Source organism: Pituophis catenifer, unplaced genomic scaffold, assembly GCF_029215685.1.
Source record: "Pituophis catenifer annectens isolate HBS135680 unplaced genomic scaffold, rPitCat1.0.hap2 SCAF_4, whole genome shotgun sequence".
In the NCBI taxonomy this organism is placed as follows: Eukaryota; Metazoa; Chordata; class Lepidosauria; order Squamata; family Colubridae; genus Pituophis; species Pituophis catenifer.
The window spans coordinates 127,055,198-127,082,866 of record NW_027256884.1 but is presented as its reverse complement, the minus strand read 5'-3'; the positions used below and the strand labels follow the sequence as shown (position 1 = coordinate 127,082,866).

The window sequence follows — 27,669 nt, the reverse complement described above, 5'->3', positions numbered from 1 at the left end:
AAATTATTTCCCTACCGGTTCTGTGGGCGTGGCTTGGTGGGCGTGGCAGGGGAAGGATCCTGCAAAATCCCCATTCCCTCCCCACTCCTGGGGGAAGGATATTGCAAAATCTCCATTCCCACCCCACTCTGGGGCCAGCTAGAGGTGGTATTTGCCGGTTCTCCGAACTACTCAAAATTTCCGCTACCGGTTCTCCAGAACCTGTTAGAACCTGCTGGATTTCACCCCTGGTTGGAAGGGACCTTGGAGATCCTCTAGTCCAACCCCCTGCTCAGGAGAGGAAGCCCCACCCCATTTCAGACAAATGGCTGTCCAATCACTTCTTAAAAGTGTTGGAGCACCCAGACAAGCCATTCCACTAATTATATTTGTGGAATTTCCTGCGACAACTTACAGCACAAGTGTCAAACTTGGAATGCTGAAAAGAAGAATCAGCCCAATGCACAAGAGGAGAGGTCTTTAATCATCTATTTCCTCTCCTAATGGAGGTTTACTACTTTACTACCAGTTGTAAAAGGAGCAGAGCAACAGCAGCTCCATCAAACTTAAGCTCTCCTTCTGGTTTTTCAAGAAACACCCGGGAAGAGAAGTTGGGAAAAGATTTTGAAACCTTTCATCTAATATTGCAGTCCTCTTCTTAAATTGATTTCAGGGGGAAAGGGCAAACTTTGTCCTGTACAGGCAGTCCTCGACTCATGACCGTCCTTGAGCTCAAAAATTTCTATTGCTAAGTGAGCGTCAGCCTTGGAAGCCATATTAGGAACGCTGACAGTGAGATTGTTGGTAAGTGGATTTTCCCCCCTCCCCATTTTACAACCTTTCTTGCCACCGCTGTTAAGTGAATCACTGCAGTTGTTAAATAAGTTATAAGGTTGTTAAGCCAATCTGGCTTCCCCATTGTCAGAAGGTCGTAAAAGGGGATTCACATGAACCCGGGGATCACATTGCAACTGTCATAAGTATGAGTCAGTTGCCAAGCATCTGAATTTTGATCACAGGAGAATGCCGCAAATGGTCGCGAGTGCGAAAAATGACTATAAGTCCGTTTTTTTCAGTGCCGTTGTAATGTCGGTCATTAAAAGAACGGTTGCAAGTCAAGGACCACCGGTATTTCTGAAGCGAACGAGAAAGCTGGACCAATTTCCTGTTATTCTGATTGTTTTCTTCCAGAATTTGGAGTGAGAATTAGTGTTTGGCAGAAGATAAATTCTTAAAGAAGGAATATATTTATCGCAGGTGGGCAGGGGGGCGTTGTAGGAGGATCCTCCTGTCTTAGGAGTAGGGGAGACACGGTAGCAGTGTTCCAATATCTCAGGGGTTGACACAAAGATGAGGGAGTCAAACTATGAGAGTCAAACAAGAAGCAATGGGTGGAAACTAATCAAGGAGAGAAGAAACTTAGAACTAAGGAGAAATTTCCTGACAGTGAGAACAATTAATCAGTGGAACAACTGGCCTGCAGAAGTTGTGAATGCTCCAACACTGCAAGTTTTTAAGATGATGTTGGATACATATTTGTCTGAAGTGGTGTAGGGTTTCCTGCCTGAGCAGGGGGTTGGACTAGAAGACCTCCAAGGTCCCTTCCAACTCTGTTATTCTATTCTATTCGAAGGAAGGAAGAAAGGAAGGAAGGAAGGATGAAAGGAAGGAAGGAGGGAGGGAGGGAGGGAGGGAAGGAATGGAAAGAGACTACAAGGAAGGAAGGAAGGAAGGAAGGAAGGAAGGAAGGAAGGAAGGAAGGTAGGAAGGAAGGAAAGAAAGAAAAGGGACTGCAAGGGTAGGACAAGAAGCAACGGGTGGAAACTAATCAAGGAGAGAAGCAACCTAGAACTAAGGAGAAATTTCCTGACAGTTGGAACAATTAATAAGTGGAACAACTTGCCTGCAGAAGTTGTGAATGCTCCAATACTGGAAGTTTTTAAGAAGATGTTGGATAACCCTTTGTCTGAAGTGGTGTAGGGTTTCCTGCCTGAGCAGGGGGTTGGAATAGACGACCTCCAAGGTCCCTTCCAACTCTGTTATTCTATTCTATTCGAAGGAAGGAAGGAAGGAAGGAAGGAAGGAAGGAAGGAAGGAAGGAAGGAAGGAAGGAAAGAAGGAAGGAAAGATGAAAGGAAGGAAGGAGGGAGGGAGGAAGGGAAGGAAGGAAGGAGGGAGGGAGGGAGGGAGAGAAGGAATGGAAAGAGACTACAAGGAAGAAAGGAAGGAAGGAAGGAAGCAAGCGAGGGAGGAAGGAAGGAAGGAAGGAAGGAAGGAAGGAAGGAAGGAAGGAAGGAAGGAAAAAGAAAGAAAGAAAGAAAGAAAGAAAGAAAGAAAGAAAGAAAAGGGACTGCAACGATAGGACAAGAAGCAATGGGTGGAAACTAATCAAGGAACGAAGCAACCTAGAACTAAGGAGAAATTTCCTGACAGTTGGAACAATTAATCAGTGGAACAACTCGCCTCCAGAAGTTGTGAATGCTCCAATACTGGAAGTTTTTAAGAAGATGTTGGATAACCATTTGTCTGAAGTGGTGTAGGGTTTCCTGCCCTGGCAGGGGGTTGGACTAGAAGACCTCCAAGGTCCCGTCCAACTCTGTTATTCTATTCTATTATCAATGCCCTGTCTGGTCTCCAATGGTCTCTCTGGCATTGATGGAATCTCAAGGGAAGATTTACAAGGAAGGACCTCATGAGGGCGCTATTTCTCTTGTTTTTCTTCTCATTATTGGCACAAGGATGGGTGAATGCTGCCCTTGGAAACCATCCATCTGTTCTTCCTTCCTTGGGAGAATTCAGAAACATTGTCCACTCCAATTTATTGAGTTGGGTGGAATTCCTAGATCCAAGTGTTTTAAATCTGTAGAACTGGCGGGTGTCCAATCTTGGCAACTTGAAAGCTTGTGGATTTCCAACTCACAGAATTCCACAATGGCTGTCCAATCTCTTCTTGAAAGCCTCCGGTGATGGAGCACCCAAAACATCTGGAGTCACGTCGTTCCATTGATTAATTGTTCTCACTGTCAGGAAATTTCTCCTTAGTTCTAGGTTGTTTCTCTCCTTGATTAGTTTCCACCCATTGCTTCTTGTCCTGCCCTCAGGGGCTTTGGAGAATAGCTTGACTCCCTCTTCTTTGGGGCAGCCCCTGAGATATTGGAAGACTGCTATCATATCATCCCTAGCTCTTCTTCTCATTATACTAGACATATCCCATTCCTGCAACCGTTCTTCATATATTTTAGCCTCCAGTCCCCTAATCGCAGTGGTGGGATTCAAATAATTTAAGAACCCTAATGACAGCTGGGTAGGCGTGGCTCAGTGGTCATGTGACCGGGTAGGCGTGGCCAACTCAACGTCACTCACGTCAATGTGTGCTTTGCCTTAGCTGTTACAATGTAATTAGGGTTAACCGGAGAGGCAGTTTCTGTACGCAGGGCAATAAATATTAGGCTAGAAACACCACCAGAATGTTTCCTTCCTGCCTTCCTTACAGGATTAGCCCTGTAAAGTGGAAAAAAAACAAAATGAGATTCCTTCCAACAACCGGTTCTCCCGAATAGGTGCGAACTGGCTGAATCCCACCACTGCCTAATCGACTTTGCAGCTCTTCTCTGCACTCTTTCTAGAGTCTCCACATCTTTTTTTACACCGTGGCGACCAAAATTGGACAGCCATTTTGGCTGAAATGACAATAGGGTTGGACAACAAGACCTCCAGGATCCCCTTCCAACTGCATTACTCTGTTATTCAACATGCCTGGAGAATTACGAATAATGCATCCTGGGTAGAAGCTTTAAAATATACAACTTTTAATATGTTGTTTCATTATCGCCGCTTCTAACAAGTGTGGCACAAGCATTGCTTCAGCTCATCACCCAAGAAAGAGAGTGAGAAGTCCCCTAACCATTTTTGCTGAGGCAGACAGAGATCCAAGAGAGGAATGTGGGAGGCAAGTTAAAAAAAAGCATAGCAATTAAAATATTGAAGCGGGCAAGAGACGATGGATAGATGATTTCTCTTTTTTGTTGTTCTGATTTGCTTCTCCCTTTGTCTCTGTTTCTTTTCTTTTTTGTAGGTAGATGACATAAATAGAAGTTAGGTAGGATAGAAAGAAAAAGTCTTTTAATAAACGGTGGCATGATTAAAAGTTAGAATAAGTGATAGAAATAGGAGAAGGGGGAATATTAGTGTATACACTTTTATATAATAAGATAAAAGTAGTAACAAGAGAACACATGGAATAATTGAACAATGACAGATTGCAACTTGATATAAACGTGTATCATTATTAGAATTGAATGTAATAACTATGATTAATTTACTAGTTTTATATTCTTATTAGAATGTAGGATACCAGGTGCCACACTGTTCACGGATTGATTTGATATGTTTGTTGTAAAAAAAGAAAAGAAAGAAAGTGCTCTATGTTAAATAACAGAAAGGTATTTTAGTTGGAATAGCTGCTAAGCAAGCTAAATGTCATCAGTTCCAAGTTTTTGTTCCGAATTATAGACCGGGAAAAGCCTGATGGAGAACCTTATCTTCTGTTCTGACCTAGGCTTCTCAAAAGCACGAAGCCGACAAAAATCCCTTTTTATTAAGCTAATGTGAGTTCCTCTCATTCATATCCAGCAAAGTCCCGGCAAACAGTCTTTCAAGGGTGAATTTACAACCACAGACCTTATCAGGCTTGGAGAGCTGCCAGGCCGGTATCTTCCAAACGAAAATACTTGGCAAGGAGTCTCTGAGAGTCACGAACAGATCTTCACATTAATGAAATGATCTAATTGTCTCCTGCAAACTCCACTCCCCTTTTGCTCCTCTTTATTTCCTAAGGGGGGGGGACATTCACTGTCCACCTGAACCTTTACTCCCGAGTTGGCCCTTGTTCCTTAACTGTTCCCTTCTCCTGGCAGCTCTGCGCATGCGCGCACCGGGAACAGGCTCCAGCTGTTCTTCAGCCCCACTTATCTCCGACTCTGAAGGTAGCTGATAACTGTTGGACGGCCCTGGCCCCATCTCTGCCTCGGATGCAGAGCACCCATCAGACTCTTCCCCAGACTCCAGGACTGGCCCATGTTCCTCCCCAAACTCCTCACAGTCCGAGTCTGCCGCCAGCTCCGCTGGCAGGCCACAACATCTTCAAGATTTACTAATCGACGTGAAATACTTCCAACCTGAAAAGTAGAGGCCGTGGTTAAGATTATTCGCCCGGGCTTTTTGGAAACAAGGAAGACAGACTTCGTATCATCCTACTCACCTTGTCTTCTCCTGAGGTGTACCATGAGGAAAAAAAAGAATTTAAAGCATCCTTGCAGAGACACCCCTCCTCCCAATCCTAAATTGGAATGAGGGATGGATGGATGGAGGAGACAGAAGCTACACACAGATAGGACGTTAATGGAAGACAATTGCAGTTACAGAAGGATGGAGTTGAAATGGACTTTCCTGAGCTTAAATCCGTGGGGGAAAAATATCATATCATTATGTTAGGCTTTAGGTGACAATGGTGAGGTCGTGGAGATGGTGGGGGGGGAAGGGGACCGAAGCTGAGATTTGTGCACGATGGTGGTAGGGAGTGCTGGATGGAAACACACAAAGACACAAGAAGAAAAGAAGCTACCATACCTTTCACTACCTTATCCAGATAGTGAGCTTGGAAAAAAAATAAATAAAAGACAGAACATGTAAAATAGGATTGGATTTTTAAAAAAAAGAGTGCAATACAGTTCACTACGAGACACGAGACGCTAAGGCGACGGCTGGGGCAGCGGGAAAGGAACAGGGTGGGAGAGGAAGGACAAAATAAAAACGGCTGCGGCAGCAACGACAATGACGACGTAACAACAAGCGGATATTGTAGGGAGGGTAGGATCAAAGGAACGAAAGCAGCATACGTTCAAAGAAGCGGGAAGAGGAATTTGGATCGGTGCAGGGTGGAAAAATCAGGGTGCCTGCAAAAGCAAGCCTGATTCGCCAGTTGCGTCCCTTTCTAGATCGGGACTCCTTACGCACAGTCACTCATGCCCTCGTCACCTCCCGCCTGGACTACTGCAACGCTCTCTACATGGAGCTCCCCTAGAGGAGCACTCGGAGGCTCCAACTGGCACAGAGTGCGACCGCGCGGGTGGTGATGGGAGCGACGTGGCGTTCCCATGTAACACCTCTCCTGCGCGAGCTGCACTGGCTCCCGGTGGTCTTCCGGGTGCGCTTCAAGGTTTTGGTTATCACTTTTAGAGCACTCCATGGCTTAGGACCTGGTTATTTACGGGACCGCCTGCTACCACCAATAGCCTCCCACCGGCCAGTACGCTCCCACAGAGAGGGGCTCCTCCGGGTGCCGTCGGCCAAACAATGTCGACTGGCGGCCCCCAGGGAGAAAGCCTTCTCTGTGGGGGCACCTACTATCTGGAACGAGCTCCCCCCGGAGATACGGAGGATCCCGGATCTGCGCACCTTCGGTCGCGCTCTCAAGACTTTTTTATTCCATCAGGCGGGCCTGGCCTAAATCTTTCCCCTTTAAAATGTAAATTTTAATTTGTTTTTAAAATTATTGGGTGTTTTAAATTTGTCTCGGCCAAATTGTTTAATTCGGTTTTATTCTGTTTTTAAATTTTGTATGTATGTGTTTTATTCTGTGGCTGTTCACCGCCCTGAGTCCTTCGGGAGTAGGGCGGTATACAAATCCAATAAATGAAATGAAATTTGCACGGCTTGGGTAGCAACCTCTCAACCTTGTGCTGTAGCGGCAGTCCATCTTTTCCCCAAAGGTGCTTTTTCAAAGAGGCAATTGGGCTTTGTTTTTTCTTTGAAGGCGTTTCGCTTCTCATCCAAGAAGCTTCTTCAGCTCCGACTGGATGGTGGAGGAATGGAAGGATCTATACTCCTTGCAGACAGCTGGTCATTTGCATCCTTTTTGAGGGTCGTTGAGGCCACATGGAGGTTTGTCTGTGTTGCAGAGGCATCCTGCAACACAGTCCTTTCAGCAGTTCAAAGAAGGCTCCGCCCCCATTTGCACCACTCAGGTGACCCTGAGGACACAGACAAATCTCCAAGTGGCCTCAGCGACTCTCTAAAAAGGATGCAAATGACCAGCTGTCTGCAAGGAATATCAATCCTTCCATTGCCCACCATCCAAGTCAGAGCTGAAGAAGCTTCTCGGATGAGAAGTGAAACGTCTTCAAAGAAAAGAGCCTTGGTAGTACAGTGGTCTAAAGCACCCTGTTATTAAGAACAGCTGCCTGCAATTACTGCAGGTTCGAATCTCGCCAAGGCTCCAGGTTGACTCAGCCTTCCATCCTTTCTAAGGTAGGTGAAATGAGGACCCAGTTTGTGGGGGCAATAAGCTGACTTTGTATAAATATACAAAAGTATGAAGGCTATTGCTTAACGCATTGTAAGCTGCCCTGAGTCTCCGGAGAAGGGCGGCATATAAATCAAATTAAAAAAACAAAAACAAAAACCAGAAAGTCCAGTTGCCTCTTGAAAAAAAAAAAGCATCTTTCGGACAACCATGAACCTGGATGACGGAGAATCTCCCTAGACAATTTTTTTCCCTGTTTTCCCTTTTCCAACAAGATGTGTACAGGTAGTCCTTGACTGACATCAATCCATTTAGTGACAATTCAAAGTGACGACGGCACCGAAAAAGTGACTTAGGACCATTTTTCACGCTTACAACTTTTGTAGCATCCCCATGGTCATGTGATCAAACTTCAGATGCTTGGCAACGGGTTCATATTTATGACGGTTGCCATATCGTAGCATCAAGGGAGACAAGGACAGCCTGCAGCCATAGGCATGATCTTGATCCCTGGGATGGAAAATTGCTTATCCGTTCCAAAATAAACAAGTAATATTGACCAGAGGATTCATTTCTAGCCGAGAGAGGCCTTATGTGGCCCTCATAATTGGGTTATCGTCTTCTTTCTACTTTCTCTGGAAGGAGCATTTCTGAGGCAATTAATTAACCTCTCTTACAAAGAGAGAGGCCAAGTCCATTGAGGATAGGTTCAGCAAACGAAAAGGAACTTTACAAAGATTGTAGGTCAGAGAGAGAAAAAGAGAAAGACAGAGAGAGAGAGAAAGAAAGAAAGAAAGAGAGAGACAGAGTGGGAGAAAAGAGAAAGAGACAGAAAGAGAGAGGGAGAAAAAGAGAGAGAGAAAGGAAGGAAGGAAGGAAGGGACACGCAGAGAAAGAGAAACATAGAGAGAGACAAACACAGGGAGAGAGAGAGACGGAGAGAGAAAGAAAGAGACAGAGTAGGAGAAAGAGATGGAGAAAGAGAGAGAGACAGAGTGGGAGAAAAGAAAGAGACAGAAAGGGAGAGGGAGAAAGAGAGAGAGAGAGAAAGAAGGAAGGAAGGAAGGAAGGAAGAAGGAAGGAAGGAACACATAGAGAAAGAGAAACAGAGAGAGACAGACACAGGAAGAGAGAGATGGAGAGAGAAAGAAAGAGACAGAATAGGAGAATGAGACGGAGAAAGAGAGAGAGACAGAGTGGGAGAAAAGAAAGAGGGAGAAAGGGAGAGGGAGAAAGAGAGAGAAAGACAGAGTGGGAGAAAGAGAAAGAGACGGAAACAGAGAGAGAGAGAAAGAAAAAAGGGAGGGAGGGAGGAAGAAAGAAACACTGAGAAAGAGAAACATAGACAGAGACAAACACAGGGAAAGAGAGACGGAGAGAGAAAAAGAGTGAGAGAAAGAGTAACATACACACAGAGAGAAAGAAACACAGAGAAACAGAGAGAGAGAGAGACAAAGAAGGAATGAAAGAGAAAAACAAACAGAGAGACACAGAGAGAGATACATAAAGAGAGAGAGGGGGAGGGAGGGAGAGAGAGGGAGAAGAGAGGGTCTGTGTGTGTCTATGTGTCTACAAACGGGGGCCAGACGTTTTCACTCACAGCAGTGTGATTGAATTGTTCTTTTTTTCCTTCCTGCCACTGGCAACTTCAAGAAAAGAGGAGGGAAAAAATAACTTCTGGGGGAGAGAGAGAGGTGGCGAGTTAAACCTCTCTTCTTCCTGCTGGCACTTTGCTCTTATTTATCAAGTTACTGAGGAAGGATCGAGGGGGGGGGGCTGTTTTTCTTCACTGGGGCACCCCCTTCCCACACTCTTTTCAATCTTTTTGTGCTTTCCAGGGCTTTTCCCCCCTCTCCCTGCTTTCCTGCACTGGCTCAAGAAGACCACCCAACTTGGGAGGACATGACCTTTGAAAGAATTTCGGGCGGATTCCCCCCTCCCCATTCAGAGTCTAGACTCCAGTATGTCTGATGGAGAAGTAAAAAACAAAAAAAAGCACAATATTCATATCTGTAAGCACAAAAAAAAAGAGGAAAGGAGAAAAATGACTCAAATTCAGTGCGAGATGGGCGAAGGGTCAAATTCTGGGCCATTTAGAAGTCGTACCTTACACTCTGCTAGATACAGATAAACAGAGTTGAAAGGGACCTTGCAGGTCATCTAATCCAACCCCCCCGTCCAAGCAGGAGACCCTATACCCGTGATGGTGAACCTATGGCACGCGTGCCACAGGCGGCATGTGGAGCCCATGTTGCCTGGCACGCCAGCTCAGCTCTGGTGCGCATGCGTCGGAGTCTCTGGAGGCTGGGGACAGCAAAAAAGTCACTTCCTGTCCAACCAGAAGTTGGGAAACGGGCTGTTTTGGGCCTCCGAGGGGGTGGGGAAGGCTGTTTTCGCCCTCCCCAGATGCATAGAGAGGATCTGGAGCCCGGTGAGAAAGAAAAATGGGACTACCGGGCCATCGTGTGCTAGGAGCGGGGGGAAGGGGGGGGGTCGCATGTGCGGGGCATAGAATTATGGGTGTGGGCACACGTGCACGCGAACCTCCTCCGCCCCCACCCTTCCTGGCACACGATGGTCCTATACCATCTCTGACAGATGACAGTCCAGTCTCTTCTTGAAAGTTTTCCCGTGATGAACTTCTGAAGGCAATTTTCGTTCCATGGGTTGATGGCTTATAGCCGTGATGGCGAACCTATGGTACGTGTGCCCAAAGTGGCAGGCGAAGCCATGCCGCCAAGCACGCACAGACTTGCCTGTTTGTCTTCCGGGTTTCTGGTGTGCATGCGCGTGCAATGATCAGCTGTCCTTTGTGGGCGCAGCAGTGCCGAAAACCGGTGTACGCATGCACGCCAGCCAGCTGATTGTTGGGAGCGCATCAGGGATGGGTTCTACTTACTTTTAGTACTGGTTCGCAACGGGGCTGCGCGCATGTGCTTGCTTCACTCATGTGCGCTTCTGCACATGTGCAGAAGCTTCCTGATGACGTCGGGGTCGGTGGGCGGAGCCTCCCGCAGGTTTTACGAACCAGGGACAACCCACCACTGGTGCACATACACGCCAGAACTCTGAAGTTCGGCTTTCCCGTACCGCGATCCCTTCGTACACACGGCAGTGCCGAAAACCAGACTGCACATGCGTGCCAGCCTGCTGATCGTCGGGCGCGTGCATGCACGCTACAACCTGGAAGTTTGGCTTTTCCGGAGCATGTGGCCCAAGGGAGTGCACGCACGATGTTTCCATGCGACTTTTTCGGCACTCAGTGCCAAAAAAGGTTTGCCATCACTTGGCTTTTAGATACGATTATATTTCCTAGGGAGGCCCATCTAAAAGAAAATTGAGTACAGTTGGTCCTTGACTTACAACAGTTCGTTTAGTGACCGTTTTAAAGTTAAAACGGCACTGATAAAAAATGACTGATGCCCGTTTTTCACGCTTATGACCAGGAGTGAAATGCTCCCGGTGCGGACCGGATCGCCTGATCCGGTAGTGATGGAGGTGGGTGGTTTGGAGAACTGGTAGCAAAAATCCCTGCCCCCCCCTCCATGCCCAGCTGAGCCGCGCAATCATCAGAGGCTTTTAAAAAAATTTTAAAAGCATTTTTTCTACAACTTCTTTGGCTGAAAAAAATGCTTTTAAAAGTAAAAAAAAGCCTCTGATGATCGTGCGGCTCAGCTGGAATCATCAGAGGCTTTTAAAAAAAAAAAGCCTCTGCCGATCAGGCAAGTTAGCTGGGATCGTCAGAGGCTTTTTTTTAAAAAAAGAAAGCCTCTGCCGATCAGGCAAGTCAGCTGGGATCGTCAGAAGCTTTAAAAGCATTTTTTTTACAACCTCTTCAGCCGAAAAGGTTGTAGAAAAAATGGTTTTAAAAGTAAAAAAAAAAAAAAAAAGTTGGCCACACCCACTCAGTCATATTACCCTCCCCCCCAAAGCACGCCCCCAGAACTGGTAGCAACAAATTTTACTAACTTAACAACTGCAGTGATTTAAGCAGTGGTGGGATTCAAGTAATTTAACAACCGGTTCTCTGCCCGAATGATTTCTTCCAACAACCAGTTTGCCAAACTGCTCCGAAAGTTAACAACCGGTTCTCCCGAAGTGGTGCGAACCGGCTGAATCCCATCACTGGATTTAATTTAGGGTTAGGATTAGAAATTGTGATTTATAAATCGTGTTTCGCATGAATGAATTCTTGGGTCTGTGCGGCCCTCGCTGCTCTCTGAGCTTGGTTTCTTGCAGACGTTTCTTTACCCAATGAGCTAACGTCATCAGTGCTAGAAGAGAGTGGGGTTTGTGGAGAGGAGGGGGAAGAGGAGGAGGGGGAGGAGGAGTATGTGGGGTCCTTGGTGCTCTCTGAGCTTAGTTGTTTTCTTGCAGACATTTCATTACCCAACTAGGTAACATCATCAGTTCTTGATAGTCTGCAAAAAAACAACAACAACCGAGTTCCGAGAGCACCAAGGACTCCACAATTGAACCTTGAACTACAAATATTCCCTTCTATTGTCAATTCTTGGTCTGTCCAATCAATATTGTCCTTTTGAAGACAGACAAAATAAAGTTGAGGTTCATTAGTTCTTCTTCCTTTTTTTAAAAAAAAAAGCTGCCTCAAAATTGTGAGTTTCTGTGTCGTCACGTAAGAACACTTTTGACAGTGATGGAGAGACGGCTAAAATGATTTTTGCTATTCTGATGATCTCTACTGTGAGGTAGAAAAGTAGAAGGAAAGAGTTAATGGGAGCAAATTGGTATTTCTTTCAGGAACAGCCTGCCCCTCGCATGGAATTTTTTTGGGGGGGGTCTGTTAAACCAATCCTTGGTTTATGGTCTTTCTTTATTTTTATACCGATAGGGTTTAAATCAGTGCTTTTCAAGTGTAGCAATTCTGACACATTGGATTTTGACAACTCTGTGAGGTGGATAGGGTGGCTGAGAGAGAGAGAAAGAAAGAGAAAGAGAGAGAGGGAGGGAGGGAGGGAGGGAGAGAGAGAGGCTCAAAATTATCCATCTGGCTTTCATGCCAAAGGTGAGACTAGAACTCACTGTCTCCTAGTGATTAGGCCAAAGTCATCCAATCAGCTTTCATGCCTAAAGCAGGGCTAGAACTCACCATCTCCTGTGATTGGCCCAAAGTCACCCAGCTGGCTTTCATGCCTATGCAGGACTAGAATTCACCGTCTCCTGGTGATTGGTGCAAAGTCACCCAGGTGGTTTTCTTGCCTAAGGCGTGACTAGAATTCACAATCTCCTAGTGATTGTCCCAAAGTCACCCAGCTGGCTTTCATGCCTAAGGCAGGACTAGAATTCACCGTCTCCCAGTGATTGGTGCAAAGTCACCCAGGTGTTTTTCTTGCCTAAGGCGTGACTAGAATTCACCATCTCCTGGTGATTGGCCCAAAGTCACCCAGCTGGCTTTCATGCCTAAGGCAGGACTAGAATTCACCATCTCCTGGTGATTGGTGCAAAGTCACCCAGGTGGTTTTCCCGCCTAAGGCGGGACTAGAACTCATCATCTCCTGGTGATTGGCCCAAAGTCACCCAGCTGGCTTTCATGCCTAAGGCAGGACTAGAATTCATCATCTCCTGGTGATTGGTGCAAAGTCACCCAGGTGGTTTTCCCGCCTAAGACGGGACTAGAACTCACCATCTCCTGGTGATTGGCCCAAAGTCACCCAGTCAGCTTTTGTGCCTAAGGCGGGACTAGAACTCACCATCTCCTGGTTTCCAGCCTTAACTGCTAGACCAAACTTGCTCGCATTACAATCTTGTCTTGTCTAAGGAGCCTTGGTGGCGCAGCAGACTAAAGTACTGTTAAGTAACACCAGCTGCCTGCAATTACTGCAAGTTCAAATCTCACCAGGCTCAAGGTTGACTCAGCCTTCCATCCTTTCAAGGTAGATAAATTGAGGACCCGGATTGTGGGGGCAATAAACTGACTTTGTATAAAAAAGAACACCGCTTGGGGGGGGGGGCGAAAGCCCTACTAAGCAGGTATATACAAAAGTATGAAGGCTATTGCTTAACGCATTGTAAGCCGCCCTGAGTCTCCGGAGAAGGGCGGCATATAATTCGAACCAATAAATAAATGAATAAATGAATAAATGAATAAATGAATAAATGAATAAATGAATAAATGAATAAATAAATAAATAAATAATACTGGCTACCTTTTTTTTGCCGTATTTTATCACAAACGTCAGTTATGGGCAAGAAGTTCCACCACGGGACGAGTTACCGTTGAGCAACCCAGGAGGTAGAGAGATAAGACGTACAGAGGAACAGAACACAAAGCCATGCAAGAAAAACCACAACGACACGAGGGAAAAGGTCTGTCACGCACACCGTGGAATTCCACACCAATGTCTTTTCATCTGTGCCAGCATTGGTACTTTCGTTTGCTTCTTCAAAACGTGGGGATTTTTTCTAGTTCTCGAAAAGAACCTTCCTGGCTTTAATTACTATATTCTCTTTGGAAAAGCCATCTGGGATTTATGAACCTGTGCAGGCTAAATGAAGGAACCTCATCCCACAAGTAGAATAGAATAACAGAGTTGGAAGGGACCTTAGAGGTCTTCTAGTCCAACCCCCTGCATAGGCAGGAAACCCTACACCACTTCAGACAAATGGTTATCCAACCTCTTCTTAAAAACTTCCAGTATTGGAGCATTACAACTTCTGGTGGCAAGTAGTTCCACTGGTTAATTGTTCTAACTGTCAGGAAATTTCTCCTTAGTTCTCAGTTGCTTCTCTCCTTGGTTAGTTTCCACCCATTGCTTCTTGTCTTACCCTTGCAGTCCCTTTTCTTTCCTTCCTTCCTTCCTTCCTTCCTTCCTTCCTTCCTTCCTTTCTTCCTTGTAGTCTCTTTCCATTCCTTCTCTCCCTCCCTCCTTCCTTCCTTCCCTTCTTCCCTCCCTCCTTCCTTCCTTTCATCTTTCCTTCCTTCCTTCCTTCCTTCCTTCCTTCCTTCGAATAGAATAGAATAACAGAGTTGGAAGGGATCTTGGAGGTCTTCTAGTCCAACCCCCTGCCCAGGCAGGAAACCCTACACCACTTCAGACAAATGGTTATCCAACCTCTTCTTAAAAACGTCCAGTGTTGGAGCATTCACAACTTCTGGAGGCAAGTTGTTCCACCGATTAATTGTTCTCACTGTCAGGAAATTTCTCCTTAGTTCTAAGTTGCTTCTCTCCTTGATTTAGTTTCCACCCGTTGCTTCTTGTCCTGCCCTCAGGTAGTTTGGAGAATAGCTTGAGTAGTCTTGAGGTTCTTCAGAAGGACATCAACCACAGGCACCCTGAGATTATATTGTGACAGGCCGAGAGGATGACGTTATCTCTTCTGAATGTGCTCACCCTGATTTCATGAATGGCTACTATGAGGGATGATAGAACAAAAAGATGCTAAAGGAAGCGCAACGGATTGCTGATTTCTCCCATTCTAGAAGTTCTTGATCAGCTTAGAATCGTTAGGTAGCTACAAGTGGACGACTTGAGTGGTACTGACCCTTAACAAACTCCAAGCAGGTACTAATTGTTAGAATAGAATAGAATAGAATAGAATAGAATAGAATAGAATAGAATAGAGTAGAGTAGAGTAGAGTAGAGTAGAGTAGAGTAGAGTAGAGCAGAGCAGAGCAGAGCAGAGCAGAGCAGAGTAGAGTAGAGTAGAGTAGAATAAAGAGGGAATACAATAGAATAGGAGAATAGAGTAGAGTAGAATAGAATAGAATAAATAGGGAATAGAATAGAATAGGAGAATAGAGTAGAGTAGAGTAGAATAGAATAGAATAGAATAAAGAGGGAATAGAATAGAGTAGAGTAGAGTAGAGTAGAGTAGAGTAGACTAAAGAGGGAATAGAACAGAATAGGAGAATAGAGTAGAGTAGAGTAGAATAGAATAGAATAAAGAGGGAATAGAATAGAATAGAATAGAATAGAATAGAATAGAATAGAATAGAATAGAACAGAACAGAACAGAATAGGAGAATAGAGTAGAGTAGAGTAGAGTAGAGTAGAGTAGAGTAGAGTAGAGTAGAGTAGAGTAGAGTAGAATAACAGAGTTGGAAGGGACCTTGGAGATCTTCTAGTCCAACCCCCTGCTTAGGCAGGAAATCCTATACCATTTCAGACAAATGGTTGTCCAATCTCTTCTTAAAATCTTCCAGTGTTGGAGAATTCACAACTTCTGGAGGCAAGTTGTTCCACTGATTATAATTGTTCTCCCTGTCAGGAAATTTCTCATTAGTTCTAAGTTGCTTCTCTCCTGGATTAGTTTCCACCTGTTGCTTCTCGTCCTGCCCTCAGGTGCTTTGGAGAATAGCTTGACTCCCTCTTCTTTGGGGCAGCCCCTGTTAGTTGAGAAGTTAGCCGAGAAGATCCCTCTGTGTGGGCTGTTTAGCAATAAATTAATTTAATTGGACCTTCACGTGTGGACCTGATCTTTTGATACTAACCCACGTTCAGTGTTCGCACCGCTGGTGAAATGATAAACTAAATGAACACGGCAGGCTATGATCTGACCCAGGTGAATTCAAGTCAAATCTAACCAAGCTTAGCGTTGTGTGAGTAACAGCTCTTAGGTCCTTCACTGACCTCTATCAGCAAGTTACACCAACTTCTCCACCCCATTGCAATTCCAATAGATTTAAAAAGAAGTGCCATTTTATACTCCCTAGCTGGAGGCTATTTGGTCTATAAAGCATAAAATTAAAAATGCGGCTGGAGGTGCCCATCTATAGAGCTTCAGTTTATAATGAGCCTGGACCGGTAACGTCAGCATAGCTAACTAATAAAAAGGATTTACTGCATTGCAACGGGTGAGTACACCAGAATTCAACACAAAAGATATTGGCCGATGACCACAGACTAGGTATATTTGGTATATATCCACCACTGTGTAATCCAACTCAGAAGGTTGAGGAATCCACGTTGTCTATAATAAAAAATGAAAGGGCCTTTCCAAAGATTTAATCAGTGATGGGATTCAAATAATTTAACAACCGGTTCTCTGCCCTAATAACCGGCTGGGTGGGCGTGGCCATGGTGGGCGTGGCCAGGGGTGTGTGACAGGCAGCAGTCGGCCTCCTGCACCCCACTGGGAGCAAAAACGGGCCATGGGGGGGAAGCAATGCCCTCCGTGCCCCATTTTGGGTTGTTGTTCCACTGATTAATTGTTCTCACTGTCAGGAAATTTCTTCTTAGTTCTAGGTTGCTTCTCTCCTTGATGAGTTTCAGTCCATTGTTTCTTGTCCTGCCCTCAGGTGCTTTGGAGAATAGGTCGGCCCCCCTCTTCTTTGTGGCAGCCCCTGAGATTTTGGACCACTGCTATCCTGTCACCCAAATGAGCGATCATCATTGGTTCATGGTTGTTACCGGTAATCCTCGACTTACAAGCACAACCAGCGTGAAAACCGATCATAAGTCACTTTTTCCAGGGCCGTTCGAATGGTCTCTAAACGAATTAGTTGTAAGTTGACTGTACCACCTAGAGCCGTGGTGGTGCAGTGGCTAGAGTGCAGTACTGCAGGCTACTTCTGCTGACTGCCAGTAGTTTGGCAGTTTGATTCTCACCAGGCTCAAGGTTGACTCAGCCTTCCATCCTTCTGAGGTGGGTAAAATGAGGACCCAGATTGTTGGGGGGCAAGAGGCTGACTCTGTAAACTGCTTAGAGAGGGCTGGAAAGCACTGTGAAGCGGTATATAAGTCTAAGTGCTATTGCTATTTATTTCCTTCCTTCCTTCCTTCCTTCCTTCCTTCCTTCCTTCCTTCCTTCCTTCCTTCTTTCCTTCCTTCCTTCCTTCTCCTTCCTTTCTCCCTCCCTCTTTCTTTCTTTTTTCCTTCCTCCTTCTCTCCTTCCTTCCCTCCTTCCTTCCTTCCTTTCTGTCATGGTGGCGCAGTGGTTAGAATCCAGCATTGCAGAGTGACTCTGCCCACTGCCAGGAGTTCGATCTTGACCGGCTCCAGTTTGACTCAGCCTTCCATCCTTCCAAGGTGCGTAAAATGAGGAGCTAAATTGTTGGGGGCAAAATGCTGACTCTGTAAACCGCTTAGAGAGGGCTGGAAAGCACTGTGAAGCGGTATATAAGTCTAAGTGGTATTGCTATTTATTCCCTTCCTTTCTTCCTCTCTCCCTCTTTCTTTTTTCCTTCCTCCTTCTCTCCTTCCTTCCCCTTCCTTCCTTCCTTCCTTCCTTCCTTTCTGTCATGGTGGCGCAGTGGTTAGAATCCAGCATTGCAGACTGACTCTGCCCACTGCCAGGAGTTCGATCTTGACCGGCTCCAGTTTGACTCAGTCTTCCATCCTTCCGAGGTGGGTAAAATGAGGAGCCAAATTGTTAGGGGCAAAATGCTGACTCTGTAAACCCGCTTAGAGAGGGGCTGTAAAGCACCGTGAAGCAGTATAATAAGTCTAACTACTATTGCTATTTTACTGTGTCAGTCCTCCAACAACCTTTTGCAGCCTTGACCTGCATTTCTCCATCGCTGAGCTGGGCTGGCCTGGCCTGGCCAAATGAAACGACATTGGAGGGCCAGTGAAGCCGAGGGGAAGAATCACGGCAAGGAAATGTGTGAGTCGGGGATACGTGAACAACAACCCAAGAATGTAAAAAGAAAAAAGGATGCACGCATGCTTCATTAATGCCCAACCGATTCCGTTAAGCATGCTCTGTCCACCATACACTCTCCATTCGCCGGCGGTCCCTTTCCCAACTACACTTTCTTGCCAAACTTTTCCCCTTACCGATGGTGCAATGTTCTCCGTTCCAGCCGGGGCTGCATTCACACTTGCCGTCCCGACAGGTCCCGTGTTCGTTGCAGCGCGGGTGACACGCTCGCTGGTCGCAAGCCGCCCCCATCCAGCCCTCTTCGCAGCGGCAGGCTCCCCCAACGCAGGTGCCGTGGACCCCACAGTCGGCCGCGCAGATCTCTGCAGGAGGAGAACATTAAAAAAAAAAAAGGATAAAAAAAAAAGGAACAGGGGGTCAGGTGGAGGGGCAGTGGGGTAGAAAAGTAGGGCCTTGGTAGTACAGTGGTCTAAAGCACCCTGTTATTAACACAGCTGCCTCCAATTACTGTAAGTTCGAATCTCACCAGGCTCAAGGTTGAGTCAGCCTTCCATCCTTTCAAAGGTAGGTAAATTGAGGACCCAGTTTGTGGGGGGCAATAAGCTGACTTTGTATAAATATACACAAGTATGAAGGCTATTGCTTAACGCATTGTAAGCCGCCCTGAGTCTCCGGAGAAGGGTGGCATATAAATCAAATAAAAAAAAAAAAGGAAGGAAGGAAGGAAGGAAGTAGGGAGGGAGGGAAGGAGGGAAGGAAGGGAAAGAGACTGCAAGGAAGGAAGGAAGGAAGGAAGGAGGGAAGGAAGGGAAAGAGACTACAAGGAAGGAAGGAAGATGCATTGTAAGGGCGGCTTAACGCATTGTAAGCCGCCCTGAGTCTCCGGAGAAGGGTGGCATATAAATCAAATAAAAAAAAAAAAAGGAAGGAAGGAAGGAAGGAAGTAGGGAGGGAGGGAAGGAGGGAAGGAAGGGAAAGAGACTGCAAGGAAGGAAGGAAGGAAGGAAGGAGGGAAGGAAGGGAAAGAGACTACAAGGAAGGAAGGAAGATGCATTGTAAGGGCGGCTTAACGCATTGTAAGCCGCCCTGAGTCTCCGGAGAAGGGCGGCATACAAATCAAATAAAAAAAAAAAAAGGAAGGAAGGAAGGAAGGAAGTAGGGAGGGAGGGAAGGAGGGAAGGAAGGGAAAGACTGCAAGGAAGGAAGGAAGGAAGGAGGGAAGGAAGGGAAAGAGACTACAAGGAAGGAAGGAAGACGCATTGTAAGGGCGGCTTAACGCATTGTAAGCCGCCCTGAGTCTCCGGAGAAGGGCGGCATATAAATCAAATTAAAATAAAAAAAAAGAAAAGGGATCGGGGTGAAAGAGATGACCAGAAGGTCATTGTTACATATATATATATATAAATAAAATAAAATAAGCAAGCCACACTCCACTAACTTATCCTGATGGGGGGAAATGAAAGGGATTCTCGTGGCTCCCGAGACTAAATCCCTTTTTGACATTAAGAATCTAATAAGCAGATTACAAAGGAGAGGGGAAAAAGGAGATGGACATGGTTTGGTGGGATCCATTGGTGCTTGAAACTCCTTTTTAAAACTTTCTAATACGATCACACACAGACACACACAAATACACCCCCGTGGCTTTGGCCGACCCGGCTGAATCCAAAAGGGCTCTTTCAGAGTTAAAGGAACAAAAGTCACTTTTTAATTAAAAACTAGTTGAGTGTAAAAAAAAAAAAAAGAACAAAAAAACCCACAACCGGCCGCTTAAATCGCCTGAAAAATAAAGTTAAGTGTCGCCGGCAAAGTCTATTTGCGGTGGGTTATATCGCTCTTGGTTACAGATCTGGGGGCGTTTGGGAACGTTGCTTTTCCTCTTTGTGGGCTGCATTGTGAACTGTTCACAAAAGAGGCTTTATTTGGCCTCCGAAATGTTTGGGAGAGCTTTGAAATGCGGTGTTCTCTCTAGGATACACGCAGGGCACAGGCCTCCGAGAGTACTGCCTGCCTCTGAGAAAGCTGAAGTCAAATTGCACCAGCCAGACGGTGAGCTGCACCGGGAAATCCACAATAGTTTCTGTCTGTCCATCTACCTGCCTACCAATTCAAGAACTATGGAATCCTTCCTTCCTTCCTTCCTTCCTTCCTTCCTTCCTTCCTTCCTTCCTTCCTTCCTTCCTTTCCTTCCTTCCTTCATCCAATTACTCTCACTCTTCCCTTTCTTTCTTCCCTTTCCGTCCTTCCTGATTTTCCTTCCCTTTTTTATTTACTCTCACTCTTCCCTTTCTGTCCTTCCTACTTTTCCTTCCTTCCTTTCATGTACTCTCACACTTTCCTTCCTTCCTTCCTTTTATTTACTCTCACTCTTCCCTTCCCTTCCTTCCTACTTTTCCTTCCTTCCTTTCATGTACTCTCACTCTTTCCTTCCTTCCTTTTATTTACTCTCACTCTTCCCTTCCCTTCCTACTCTTCCTTCCTTTCATGTACTCTCACTCTTTCTTTCCTTCCTTCCTTCCTTCCTTTTATTTACTCTCACTCTTCCCTTTCTTTCTTTCCTACTTTTCCTTCCTTCTTTTCATGTACTCTCACTCTTTCCTTCCTTCCTTTTATTTACTCTCACTCTTCCCTTCCCTTCCTTCCTACTCTTCCTTCCTTTCATGTACTCTCACTCTTTCTTTCCTTCCTTCCTTCCTTTTATTTACTCTCACTCTTCCCTTTCTTTCTTTCCTACTTTTCCTTCCTTCTTTTCATGTACTCTCACTCTTTCCTTCCTTCCTTTTATTTACTCTCACTCTTCCCTTCCCTTCCTTCCTACTTTTCCTTCCTTCCTTTCATGTACTCTCACTCTTTCCTTCCTTTTATTTACTCTCACTCTTCCCTTCACTTCCTTCCTACTTTTCCTTCCTTCCTTTCATGTACTCTCACTCTTTCCTTCCTTCCTTCCTTCCTTTTATTTACTCTCACTCTTCCCTTTCCTTCCTTAATACTTTTCCTTCCTTTCATGTACTCCCACTCTTTCCTTCCTTCCTTTTATTTACTCTCACTCTTCCCTTTCCTTCCTTCCTACTTTTCCTTCCTTTCTTTCATGTACTCTCACTCTTTCCTTCCTTCCTTCCTTTTACTTACTCTCACTCTTCCCTTTCCTTCCTTAATACTTTTCCTTCCTTTCTTTCATGTACTCTCACACTTTCCTTCCTTCCTTCCTTCCTCTCACTCTCCTCCCTTCCTTCTTTCCTGAGTTTTTGTTCTATTCAGGAAAAAACAAAAACACCCATTCTGTAATGCTGAAGCATTTTAGGAAGGACAGAGAAGATTTACCTGTTTTATTGATGTACATATTTCTTTATTTGTCTTTCAAATTTCTAATCCCCTCCTCCCCACAACTCCAAATGATTCTGGTTGGTTTGTCATATAGAAGAGTTATAAGATCCAACAATAAACCCCTACAAATAATGTCAGCCAGAAGGAACAGATAGATAGATAATATAAATGATTGATAGATGATAAATGGATGGATAGATGGATGCAGTGGTGGGATTCAAGTAATTTAACAACCGGTTCTCTGCCCTAATGATTTCTTCTAACAACCAGTTTGCCAAACTGCTCAGAAAGTTAACAACCAGTTCTCCCGAAGTGGTGCGAACTGGCTGAATCCCATCACTGGATGGATGGATAAATATAGATGGATGGATGGAGGGAAGGAGGGAGGGAGGGAGAGAGGGATAAGGATAGGGATGGATATAGATGATAAATAGATAGATTAGATAGACAGATAGATTAGATAGATAGATAGATAGATAGATAGATAGATAGATAGATAGATATAGATGAATAGATAGATAGATAGATAGATAGATAGATAGATGATAGATGGCTGGCTGGATAGATGATAGATAGATAGATTATAGATAGATGGATGGATAGGGATGGATACAGATGATAGATGATAGATGATAGATAGATAGATAGATAGATAGATAGATAGATAGATAGATAGATAGATAGATAGATGGATGGATGGATGGATGGATAGGGATGGATATACTGTAGTTGATAAATAGATAGGGATGGATAGAGAGAGAGAGAGAGAGACAGACAGACAAACAGACAAACAGATGGACAGACGGGGAAAGATGGATGATGAGAAAGAGAGAGAGATGAGTAGGTGGATAGGTGGATGAGAGGAAGGAAGGAAGGGAGGGAGGGAGGGAGGGAGGGAGGGAGGGAGGAAGGAAGGAAGGAAGGAAGGAAGGAAGGAAGGAAGGAAGGAAGGAAGGAAGGATTCCATGGTACTTGACTTCATAGATAGATGGACAGACAAAAACTGTTGTGGATTTGTCACTGAAGGAGTCCTAATACAGTGATTCAATCCAGTCGGGTGGTCACTTCTCTTTTAAGTCATGAAACTGTAAGGTTCATGGAGTCATTGGCCTTCCTAATTTTGGGGAGGATGCTGAAAGGCCTGGAGGGGGTGTTGGAGAATGAAATCAGTGATCACATGACCCCGGGACGCTGCAACCGTCATAAATATGCGATTCACTTAACAACCATTGCAAAGAAGTCATAAAATCAGCTACGTCTTACTTAACAACTGCAATGGAAATTCTAGCCCTAATTGTGGACGTTAAGTCAGGGACTTCCTGTATTTAACCACCCAGATTCAAAGTTATGATTACGATTCGGTTATTATGGCCGTAAGTCGAGAACTACCTGTGATTTCCAGAAAACTTTCAGATGCTCTTATCTTTTTGTTCACGAATGCTGCTATTCTTTGTCATCATGGTGGACTTTAAAGGGGACAAAATACCTCAGCTCAACCTTACAACTTTATTTTAAAGCTTTGCGAGAGGTTGAAGAGGGATACAGATAAACAGAGTTGGAAGGGACCTTGTAGGTCATCTAGTCCAACCCCCTATCCAAGCAGGAGACCCTACACCATCTCTGACAGATGGCAGTCCAGTCTCTTCTTGAAAGCCTCCAGTGATGAACTTCTGAAGGCAATTTCCATTCCATAGGTTGATCGTTCTCACTGTTAAGACAATTTCTCCTTATTTCCAGGTTGAATCTCTCCTTGTTCAGTTTCCATCCATTATTCCTTGCCTGACCTTCGGGTGCTTTGGAAAATAGATTGACCCCCTCCTCTCTGTGGCAGCCCCTCAAATAATATTGGAAGATGCTCTCATGTCTCCCCTGGTCCTTCTCTTCACTAGACTAGCCATGCCCGGTTCCTGTAACCGTTCTTACAGGATGATTAATATTTTTTGCTCAGTGCGAAAATTAGCATCCTAAACTCCAGGCCTATAATTGTGAGTGGATGTTATTTTTGAATGCAGACAATTTCTCTGGAGGCTGGTCCTTCCTTGTAAATTAATGCGCACACTATTTCTTCACTCCCGTGTATGACAAATTACCCCTAACCCAGTGGTGAAATCCAAATTATTTTACTACCGGTTCTGTGAACGTGGCTTGGTGGGCGTGGTGTGGTGTGGCTTGGTGAGTGTGGCAGGGGAAAGGATACTGCAAAATCTCCATTCCTACCCACCCCACTCCAAGAGAAGGATACTGCAAAATCCCCATTTTGGTGCCAGCCAGAGGTGGTGTTTGCCAGTTCTTCGAACTACTTAAAATTTCCGCTACCGGTTCGCCAGAACCTGCTGGATTTCACCCCTGCTCTAACCTACCCGAGGTCACAAATCAAAACATCGCCTTTTCCCCGCTCTGCATTTGCAACAATCACCGACACCTCTGCTCGCTTTTCGCGAGCCACACACAATTACACCCAACCCTTGTGCTCTTCAGACTTCATCCTTCATGGAGCTACTTCTGAGGTTAACATTATTATTGTTTTGTGCCTCCTGGCCAAAAGCCTCCGCTAAGGTGATTGGTAAACTCTCCCTCATTTCTCCAAGTCAACTTCAAACTCCGAAAGATGAATTTGTGCGCTATTTCACTAAAAAGGTAAATTCGCCTTCGGGTCAAACCTGAACGAGCGCTTGAATAACGTTTCTTGCAGCCATAGAGAAACGAGTTGGTTGCTTTGTTGTTTGGGACTTTTTTTTTTTTTTTTTTTTAAAGCTTCTTTTTAGCCTCCGTAAAAACATACAAAGGTATCCTGAGCTCCTCGAACACGACAAACCCTCTGAAGTGAACTCAAAATATTCCTTTATTAGGAGCGCCAGCAGCCCCGGCAAAAAGTTTCTCTCTCACGGCAGACTAACAAGGCCGTCCGGCCGGAAGACGAGTAATTGTCTGCCACATCTATTCATCTTTTCCCCCTGCCTTTTATCCCCAGAGGTAGGGTGGGGCTTCGCTAGTAGCAGTTGCTCTTCCATCCCAAGGACCGGCACATAGATTTCCACTGCTCTCCTCTCCTCTGCCTTCTGTGCATCTGTGCGTCAGGCACTGGACCCAGCTGTTCCTCCTCTTCCTCATCAGCCACCTCCAGACCTGGGGGCTGTTGACTCCATCTGAGGGCTGATGGATGGCCCAGGCTCCGCCTCTCTCTCTCTCTCTCTGTGCCCTAACCCTAACCCTAACCCTAACCCTAAACCCTTCCCCCTTGGAGCTCTCAGGTTGCCTTGATGCTGATCCTGACTCCCATGCCTCCTCTTCCTCATCTGTTTCAGCTGCTGGAAGGGCTGGCGGCCGACAGGTCACAACTCATTCATTCATTCATTCATTCATTCATTCATTCTTTCTTTCTTTCTTTCTTTCTTTCTTTCTTTCTTTCTTTCTTTCTTTCTTTCTTTCTTTCTTTCTTTCTTTCTTCCTTCCTTCCTTCCTTCCTTCCTTCCTTCCTTCCTTCCTTCCTTCCTTCCTTTCTTTCTTTCTTTCTTTCTTTCTTTCCTCTTTTCTTTCTTTCTTTCTTTCTGTTCTGACCTGGCTCCCAAACACAACAAACCCTCTGAAGTTAACTCAATGATTCCTTTATGAGGAGCTCCAGCAGTCCTGGCAAGCAGTTTCTCTCTCTCACAGCAGGATAACAAGTCCGGCCGGTCGGAAGATGAATAGTTGTCTGCCACATCTATTCATCTTCGCCCCCTGCTTTTTATCCCCAGAGCTAGGGTGGGGCTTCGTTAGCAGCAGTGGATCTTCCGTCCCAAGGACCGGCCCATAGATTTCCACTGCTCTCCTCTCCTCTGCCTTCTGTGCATCGTGCATCAGGCACTGGACTCAGCTGTTCCTCCTCTTCCTCATCAGCCACCTCCAGACCTGGGGGCTGTTGACTCTCCGTCTGAGGGCTGACGGATGGCCCAGGCTCCACCTCCGTCTCTCTCTCTCTCTCTCTCTCTCTCTCTCTGCCAGCTCCATTCCCTCTTCCCCCTCGGAGCTCTCTGGTTGCTTTGATGCTGACCCTGACTCCCACACCCCCTCCTCCTCCTCTGATTCGGTTGATGGAGGGGCTGGCGGACGACGGGCCACAACAAAAGGTGACAGAAGAAAAAGACCTAGTGATCTATCGAGTTTTTTTTTTATCATTTTAATTTTTGTTGGATGATGGACGTGTGTTTATCCCAAGCAAACCAATTTCGGTTGCTAAGCCGGACAGTTCTTAAGTGAGTTTTGCCCCCACTTTACAACTTTTCTTGCCACGGTTGTTAAGTGAATCACAGCAATTGTAATCTGGTTGTTAAGTGAACCTGCCTTCCCTGTTGACTTTGCTTGTCGGGAGGTCGCAAAGGACGATTGCATAACCCCGGGACGCTGCAACCGTCATAAATAGGAACCCGTTGCCAAGCATCTGAATTTTGATGACGTGACCCTGGGGATGCTACAACAGTTGTTGTGAAAAAATGGTCATAAGGCGCTTCTTTTGGTACCACCGGAACTTTGAACAGTCACTAAACAGAACGTTGTAAGTTGAGGACTACTTGTACGGATGACTGAGCCACTACCTCCACTGGAAGTTGGTTCCGAACTTCCACCTTACTCTTCCTGTGAAGGAATATTTTCTGATGTGACTTTTGAATGTCCCTCCTGTCGGTTTGAGGTTATGGCCCCGTCTTCTTGATTTTGGCTTCATGTTGAAAATATTGCCTTCTAGAACCCTATTCACATCCTTCGTATGTTTAAAGGTTTCAAGCGTGTCCTCCCTTTTCCTTCTGTCCTCCAGAAGGGTTAGTCCAGGGGTGTCAAACCAGAGGTGAAATCCAGCAGGTTCTGACAGGTTCTGGAGAACCGGTAGTGGAAACTTTGAGTAGTTCGGAGAACCAGCAAATACCACTTCTGGCTGGCCCCAGAGTGGGGTAGGAATAGAGATTTTGCAGAATTTTCCCCTGCCACGCCCACCAAGCCACATCACGCCCACCAAGCCACGCCCACAGAACCGGTAGTAAAAAAATTTGGATTTCATCACTGTGTCAAACTCAAGGCTCGCAGGCCAGATCTGGCCCATGGGGTGCTTAGATCTGGCCGATAGTGTTGTGGCTCCGATCCCCGAGCCCATCTTATCGGAGGAAGAAGGCTCCGAACATGAAGGAGAGGAGCCGGCCAGGCCTCCCTCTCCAGGCCCCTCCTCTCTGGCAATGCCTCAGGTGTCTGCCGAGGGAGAGGAGATTGGCCAGGAGCCAGGTGTCTCCGATGACAGCGATGAGGGTGATAAGTCGTTCCTGGATCCACGCCAACGAAGGCGAGATAAACGTTTGTAGCAGATGAGGAGGCGTGCCACGGATTAAGCTGAGTCACTGGACCACACCCCACAGGCTATATAAGAGAGTGTGGTGGCCACTTAGACTCTGTGACGGACAAAGCTGACTTCTGGCTAGTCACTTTGTACAATGCCTAATCTGCTGAAGGTTTCATGTTTGAGCTGGACTGTTTTGAAAACCGTGTGTATTCATTGGTGTTATCTGGTGGAGGAACACTCCCTCTTCTTGTAGTAAAGCACTTGGCAGACGGTTATCATATTGCTGCCAAGTTCCTGATAACGAACCTTGTGTGTGCCGAGTACTTCTTTAACCCCCGGCTGGCTGTTTGTGTGTGTGTGTGTGTGGGGACGGGGACAGAACAGATAGGGCCATCCTGGAAACAGTGAAGGTCCGGCCTGTTGTGCCTCTGCTAGCGAAAACGGAGTTCATGGGGACCGTGTGCGGGCCTCCTGAGCTCCGTTTTCGGCCACGACAGCTTCCTGTAGCTCTCTGCCAGCAAAAATGGAGCTGGGGGGGGGGTTCCGTTTTCACTGGCAGAGGGCTGCAGGAGGCTGTCATGGCCGAAAACGGAACTCAGGAGGGCCACACGCTAGCAGAGGGTTGCAGGAGGCCATTGCAGCCGAAAACAGAGCTCAGGAGCCTGTTTTCACTGGCAGAGCACTCGGGCCACAGACCCCCCCCCCCCAACACCAGTGACATGAAGCTGGCCATGGCCACCTTGGCCCCCCGAGGTCAAACACAACCCTGATGTGGCCCTCAATGAAATCGAGTTTGACACCTCTGGGTTAGTGAGTCAACTTTGATCTGATCAGGATCAAACCCCTGGCAGTGGACAGAGCTTGCCTGCAGTACTGTATGGCAGCCACTGCCACCCACTAGACAAAATTTAAGAAAACAGCCACTTGCAATTCATATCCGCAACTTGGGTGTCCTCCTGGATTCTCGGCTGTCCTTAGAGGACCATCTGACGGCCATAACCAGGGGGGCCTTCGCACAGGTGCGTCTTGTGCGCCAGTTGCGCCTTTTTCTAGACCGGGATGCCCTCGCCACGGTCACTCATGCCCTCGTTACCTCTAGGTTAGACTACTGTAACACCCTCTACATGGGGCTGCCCTTGGGATGCGTCCGGAGGCTCCAGCTAGTCCAGAACGCAGCCGCGCGGGTAGTTACGGG

The 27,669-nt window shown here is 46.1% G+C and overlaps 1 protein-coding gene across 1 annotated transcript in view; it reads right to left on the bottom strand.

The window, feature by feature from the left end:
* Positions 1-27,669, bottom strand: part of TENM4 (teneurin transmembrane protein 4) — a 326,501-nt gene that overhangs the window by 97,699 nt on the left and 201,133 nt on the right. Inside the window, 2 exon segments of the mRNA XM_070942973.1 lie at positions 5,608-5,634; positions 18,022-18,207. Of these exon segments, the coding sequence (XP_070799074.1) occupies positions 5,608-5,634; positions 18,022-18,207 (213 nt within the window).